At 38.4% G+C, this 7,550-nt stretch overlaps 1 protein-coding gene across 1 annotated transcript; it reads left to right on the top strand.

The window, feature by feature from the left end:
• The first annotated feature begins 2,200 nt into the window (after nucleotides 1-2,200).
• Nucleotides 2,201-6,048, top strand: LOC110459362 (actin, adductor muscle). Its single transcript, XM_021511578.1, has 2 exons — nucleotides 2,201-2,466; nucleotides 4,492-6,048. Exons 1-2 carry the CDS (start codon nucleotides 2,341-2,343, stop codon nucleotides 5,494-5,496), a joined length of 1,131 nt encoding a protein of 376 aa, XP_021367253.1. The 5' UTR covers nucleotides 2,201-2,340; the 3' UTR covers nucleotides 5,497-6,048.
• Nucleotides 6,049-7,550: the final 1,502 nt, after the last annotated feature.

The raw sequence follows: 7,550 nt of genomic DNA, 5'->3' as shown, positions 1-7,550 counted from the left end.
TTAGTTTTATAGGTTTGGATGAGTCGATTAAATAAAGGTTTCAGGTACATTGGGTTAAATGATATTTCCTTGCCTTCGACTCGAGGTATAGGAAACCCACACAGGTAATATGAAAGTGCTTGCATAAACTATATGGTACAACATTGCTTTTTCAAAATCTAGTTTGTAATTTTCCGTTTACATGTTCGGTACTATAAAATATGTGTTGAAGGTTTCCGACCCCTTATAACCACTGATGACAAGGGCCACTGACGGTGTCACTGTCTTCTACAGGACTACCGAAAACAACTTCAGTCCATAGTTGTATAAAACCGTCTACTAACAGTGTTAAGTTTATGGCTTTGTTTGGAATTTAACGTAAGGTTTAGGTTATGGTTTTGTTTGGAAATTACTGCCAGGGTTAGGTCTATGGTTTGTTAATAAATTTGTTGTATGGATTTTTTACTGCCAGGGTTAGGTCTATGGTTTGTATATAAAATACAGTCAGGGTTAGGTCTATGGTTTGTATATAAACCTCTGACGACCAGTCTACTAGTAGTGTAAGGAATGTGGATTTTATCAAAACTACCAGTAGTGATTGGTTTGTGGTTTTCATAAAAACAGTGACAGTGTCTAAAATGTACCTGCAACACCGACACACCTAAATACACAAAAAATGCATACATTTCCTTTTATATGTCAAATTATTTTTTTAGTCGTTACCTCCATAAGCTACAGTATTGTGGTTTTAAGGTGGTCTATTAGAGTGCAAACTTCTGACAATGACATCATTGCAGTGTCTTATGCAACTTTACATACCGGACGCGTCACTGTCTAACTTCCGGTGTCTCAATATGGTCACTGTCAACAAAGGCGTGTGCCATTTATTGCTACAATATGTCATTGATGGACTTTACTCCCTATGAGCGATTGTATGACAAACATCCTAACACAACACGGTACTGCCAATATCAATGCAATGTGAATGAATTTCGAATTCTGCTAAAATTGCTCTCGCCGAATAACACATACTCTCCACAACACAGGCGTGGCCGTGCACAAGCACTTCCGCAATGTAAGCAACGTATATAGGCATTAATAAAAAGAATACAACTGTGCTGGTCTGTTTACATAATCATTTTTATAAAATATACATTTTGAAACTTTTTTCCATTTGATATTATCTATCCTTATCAAATGCTCGTCATTAATTTTGTAACAAAAGACGGGTTCAGGAATTTCACATATCTCTAGCACGTGCGCCTGAGTATGTGTGGGGCGATGATTCAACAGCAAGATCTACTAGTACTGTACATACAACTGCCGTGTAACACAGACCCTCAGAATGCAGATACCGCGCAAATATAGCTGTAAACCATTGCCCATTGTATACAACAAAAGAATACCATTAACTATATTCATACCACGTGAAAGTCAGAACAAAAATCCGGTTTTCTTGAACAAAAATGTTTTTAAAGATATCAGAATGATCCTTGTCTTATTCAGAGGGATGATGAGATATCCTCAAATGAGTGAAGCAGATTGGTAAAAATACAAACAGCATGAAAAATGTATGAGAGTAAATGTGACCGAATTTTCCTCTAACGTGTATTGTAGGTACAAAAACGACATCGGTCAACCAATCAATGTTCAGTCCTAATTACAGAGGACAAAGGATAAAATTAAAAGAATATTTCAAAATGAACATTTCAAAATAGAAATGGCGTAAACGTTTGAGTATAGTGAATACAGTTGAGTCACGATAACCATGTCCATAAATGGGCCCCTAACCTGTCCAGTGATTCACACATACATTGGAGTGAATTTTGAGTAAAAATCAAACAGACTCACCGTAAAAAGGACAGAAATAAAGAAATCCTTTGAAATCCTTTATTTCACAAACAACAATCGACAATTATAAGATTCCAACCACATAGGCGATACTCCACACTATAACCAGGGACATTACTGCTATAACGAATGAACACACCAATTCTTAGACGCCATCTTTATTTCCATGACAACCCGACTCTTCTCTTCGGAAATTTGAAATCCAAATGAGGCTACTGTGTTACTCTCGCTCGAAAACGATACTTCCCGAGAGCGAAAACGAGGCGTGAGTATTATCCGAGTTGCTGATGCAAACGACGATGCCCATATAGGTAGGCCCCTATCGCCTTATATGGCAAGCGTGCCCGAGTGGTTCGTGGAGTTCTCGGAAAGCTGTGGCCGTCGGGATATAAGCACCGAGAGAGTGTTAGATCGGTACCAGTTTGTTGTAGAAGCCAGACACAAGAGGGTGAGCACCCATACCAATAGTCTTTAGTATTACTTTGGAACTAACTCCAACCAACAAACAAAATGTGTGACGACGATGTAGCAGCTTTGGTTGTAGACAATGGCTCCGGTATGTGCAAGGCCGGATTCGCCGGAGACGATGCTCCACGTGCTGTGTTTCCCTCCATTGTTGGAAGGCCCCGTCACCAGGTAAGCTAATAGTTTTAAAAGTGAAATAGAAACAAAATTTCAAAACTTTGTAAATATTTTATATTTTCTTTTGATATATTGATCCTGATAGACAAGAATTTGATATTAGGTCATGTCAGCGTGTTGGTATTGTTACTTATAACTGGTAGCCTTGCCTTTTTATATTAGTTGTTAGTCCACTGGTAGCTTTGTCTTTAAAATTAGTTTTTAGTCCTTAGCCGGATTAAGACTAGAAGTTACTAAGTGAAGCTATAGGGTAGCTTATCTGGTATTATACATATACCAAAAGTATGATTAAAACTACTTCAAACAATGTTACGTAGGGATAAAACAAAGAAGTTAATATACAACTAAAAGTAAAACAAAAAAAGGAACTTCTAAAAGTATCAGTGAACTTGCAAGCTAAATAAATCGTTTGCTAGCCTACACAAATCATATTTCGGTATAGATAGTTTGTACACTGTAGCACGTATAAAAAGGAAACCCAGATAGTAATTTTCAAAATTTCCCCTCAAATCATACCGGCCGGCGGGGGCCGGGGTGTAGACCACGTGCGTGCATTATTCTGTATCTGTACGCTTAAATGCACATACTATACTTGTCATTAGGAAAGTTATAATGATATTTGGTGGTGTGTAAATGTCACACAATAACATACACTTAGGTTCTGTAATTAGTGGTACTGTGTTTAGAGCATAAAACATGTTTATTACGGAGGTACGCGCGACATTCCAGACGGGTATAATCAGTCTCCGCGCTGGTACGCGGGCGGCAGGGCAACACGCGTTACGGGGCCATCTAAGGGGGCAGCGAGAAGATTCTGGGAAAGAAAGTTCAAAACTATTATATCTAAACAGAAAATAGAAATCATTGAGAAAGTAAATACTGGGAGACAGTAAGCAGTTCATTTAGTATTAAAAACAGATAAAATTGGTTTAAATAGTATAAAGGAGAAGTATAAATAGATCCCTGAGAAGTCCTCTATAATTGGCCATGCTGAGTAACAGCTGTGTGTTTGGCATCACTGGCCCCCCTTCACTCCTGGGGAACGGCCCAGTGCTTCTGATGCTGGGCTGTCCTTATTAGGAAATCCTACTCCGCCTATCACGTGATCCGATTGCAACTCCCGTCGTGACCTTTTAACTTGACCCCGTAAGATTTTGATAAGGCATTCTCGGCACTACTGTGATGTATTACCAGGGTGAACATGAATTCTTATTAGTTATCTCAAATTTCCTCCTCAGTCAGGAATTTTAACTGCTATTTCCTGGCGGTTTCGGCATTCTTTAGCAAAATAAAACTCTCAATTATTTTGGAAATCTGTCTGTAGGAAGGCCTATGCCATATATCTATATCTATAGATGGGAAAACCACCATTTCATCTTTAATATTAGATAATATATTTTTCCAATCATTTAATATACTTTCGATTTTTTTTCTCACGATCCCATAATGATATATTTAAATTTAAATACAATGTAAAAAAAGAAGAAGACAGTAATTAAATATTAATTACATCAATGGAACTCACTAGAAAAAGCTAAAATGACAATTTCTGTGGAAAGGGCCGCATGAGTCTTCAAACAAAAACGGAGAGACAGTTCTATATTAGCGCGTTGTTAACTAAGGTCCATAGGTCAAGTAGGTTCATGTTTTTGATTTCCCTGGCTCTCCCATCCCATGGGTTCAAAGAATCAATAAATAATATACAGATAAATCCCATATCTTCTGTCATCTGATAGCTCGGTATAGTTCACCATATTGAATAATTAGTACTATCAATATTCAATACTTCTAATAAATAAACACATGTTGGATTTTATATGAAAGTTCTTTCTGTTATTTAAATCGTAGATCAGTTTACAGATGACATTAAAGTGATCAAGTTTTTCTACTAAAACCTTTTGTCCAGGTTGTCTATAAAATCCCAACAAATAGATACTGTATACGTTTTACCGTATTTACTCCTAATATGCTTCTTTACGATCTATGTACTAAGTGCGTGTCTAACTTTGTGTGTTACAGGGTGTCATGGTTGGTATGGGTCAGAAAGACAGCTACGTAGGAGATGAAGCTCAGAGCAAGAGAGGTATCCTCACCCTCAAATACCCAATTGAGCACGGTATTGTCACAAACTGGGATGATATGGAGAAGATCTGGCATCATACCTTCTACAACGAGCTCCGTGTCGCCCCTGAGGAGCACCCCGTTCTCCTGACAGAGGCTCCCCTCAACCCCAAGGCCAACAGGGAAAAGATGACTCAGATCATGTTCGAGACCTTCAACGCTCCCGCTATGTACGTCGCCATCCAGGCTGTCCTCTCCCTGTACGCTTCCGGCCGTACCACCGGTATCGTCCTTGACTCCGGAGATGGTGTCACTCACACCGTCCCCATCTACGAGGGTTACGCTCTCCCCCACGCCATCCTCCGTCTCGACTTGGCTGGCCGTGACTTGACCGATTACCTCATGAAGATCCTCACCGAGCGTGGTTACTCATTCACCACCACCGCCGAGAGAGAAATCGTCAGGGACATCAAGGAGAAACTCTGCTATGTTGCCCTCGACTTCGAGAACGAGATGAGCACCGCCGCCGCCTCCTCCTCCCTCGAGAAGAGCTACGAGCTTCCCGACGGTCAGGTCATCACCATCGGAAACGAGCGTTTCAGGTGTCCCGAATCTCTCTTCCAGCCATCCTTCTTGGGTATGGAATCTGCCGGTATCCACGAGACCACATACAACTCCATCATGAAGTGCGACGTTGACATCCGTAAGGATCTGTACGCTAACACTGTCCTGTCTGGAGGCACCACAATGTTCCCTGGTATTGCTGACCGTATGCAGAAGGAAATCACCGCCTTGGCTCCCAGCACAATGAAAATCAAGATCATTGCTCCACCAGAGAGGAAATACTCCGTCTGGATCGGTGGCTCCATCTTGGCTTCTCTGTCCACCTTCCAACAGATGTGGATCAGCAAACAGGAATACGATGAGTCCGGCCCATCCATTGTCCACAGGAAATGCTTCTAAATTATTCTTCAAATTAATAGGACTTCAAATTATTTTTTACATTTTCGGTACCGTGAAGAATGGACTCAACCTCGTGCTTTATTGAATTGAACAGGACAAGTTAACAGACAGAATCTCGTTTTGTCCGATAAAGTGCGATACCTAAGTGTTTTTTAAAAGACACCAGTGACATTCCGTCAGCAGCCTGGGTAAGGCAATGGTTTCGAAGGTTTTTACTAACCAAGGTATATGGACAACTATGTATACTAAGGATACTTGCCGTCTTTTATTTAATATAATTTAATTTAAATAAATCTATGCAAATCTATAGTTTGATGGAAGTTGGTTTCTCAGGACGGGAAGTTATATTTTGTACAGGAAGTTGAGAATATGACGGGACAGCCTGTGTACATCTGTGTAACTATAGTGATGTAATGTAAATATCATTCACACACTGTAAAGAAAAACTGGCATCATGTATCAAAGAATTTTGTGATAATGCACCCACGTTTGTATACATGTCGTATGGATGTAGGTCCACCATCCAGAGCAAATTAAAAATGTTAAAGTTGACCACGTCTCCTAGATTTTTTTAATTATTGTCACGTGACCGCCATGATGCACTGGTCACACCAACACGTGTCACAGTATTTCATCATGACTGTTGCGTTGTGAAAGTTGATACACAGATAACTCAAAATGAATTGGATTGTTGACGAAATTATTATTTACTTAGCTAGGTAAATATCGTCAGTTTTTCTCTGTATGTGTGTCGATATGCAGACTAGATGCATGTTGGAGTGGCTTTTGATTTAAGACTTAAGGTCAAAATGCAGACTATCTTGTCAGTCTGTGTCTATAAATCCCTTTATTTAAAATGGTACAGATTTTAATTTAACTTAAAGGAAAGTTTAACTTAACAAAGAAAAGGGAACTCAAATCTGGTCTGCGTAAGATGACAAACTTACAGAGAGCCCCACTCAAAACCCAAAGGCACTTGGAACTATGCTTACATCATCGAGGTTGACAGGATACATTTCCCCTTCATTGTAAAAACATATCGAAAACGACTTTGTGAAGTCAACTGTAATTTAAAAGCTTAAAAAAGATTTAAACATAGTTCCAAGTCCTATTATAAACTAGTGAAATGTATAACCTTAGGAAACGACTGACACTGGGACGATTCTCGGACACTAGGACGATTTCCTGACACTGGGACGATTTCCTGACCAGATTTGACTTTATTTAAACTACACACTGCCTTAAGTCTCAGGTTCACATAACGCCATGACTGGTATTCAGTCTGTATCTAGGGGAGATAATCTCTTATTACACATACAACTTCATCACTCTCACTTTCTCTTGATTGATAAACTTCAACTTTCAAATTATCTGGTGTTAGTTTACAAAAAACATCGCATCTGTTATATAATGTTTCAACTTGTTTTTTAATAATCAAAACAATCACTTAACTAGAATGGTATAGTTGACATTTAGATTGATGATGACATGCAACAAATCGGGTTTTATTTTTAAATCCATCTTATATACAAAAAATTAAATCTCTCTTCAACACAAGATTATCTAAAGAAAATATTAAAAAAAAACTCGCACGATTCAGGGGGAAATGTGGTTCCAACTTATTGAAGCAAAGGCATTAAGATATTGATAAATTTATTGATTATTAAAAAAATAGGTAAATTAAAAGTTACATAAAGGGATGTGTAATGCAGCAATATAAACCTTAATTGACAATCATCCCAAACCAAATATATTTGTTAGGCTTTACTAGAAATGTAAAATTTATATATGATAAAGGTATTTTCATCAGATATTCCAGGACTACGGAAGGTGTTAACTCATTAATTGCAGTGTAACCCGGATACAACTTCATTTGTTAGATACCTAGAAACCTAATTAGGGACACTAAGAACCTTAAAGTAAGGGCTAACATGTATACGACGCGAACCACAGGGATAAGCTGATATTAAAATGATCATTGTATTGGATCCTTTGCATTATTTTGTAAATGCATCGAAGTATTACAATAAATTTCGGTAAGATTTTTTCATATA

This window comes from Mizuhopecten yessoensis, unplaced genomic scaffold, assembly GCF_002113885.1.
Source record: "Mizuhopecten yessoensis strain PY_sf001 unplaced genomic scaffold, ASM211388v2 scaffold10045, whole genome shotgun sequence".
NCBI lineage: Eukaryota > Metazoa > Mollusca > Bivalvia > Pectinida > Pectinidae > Mizuhopecten > Mizuhopecten yessoensis.
Note: the sequence above shows the minus strand (reverse complement) of the source record. Positions and strands in the feature narration are given on the sequence as shown.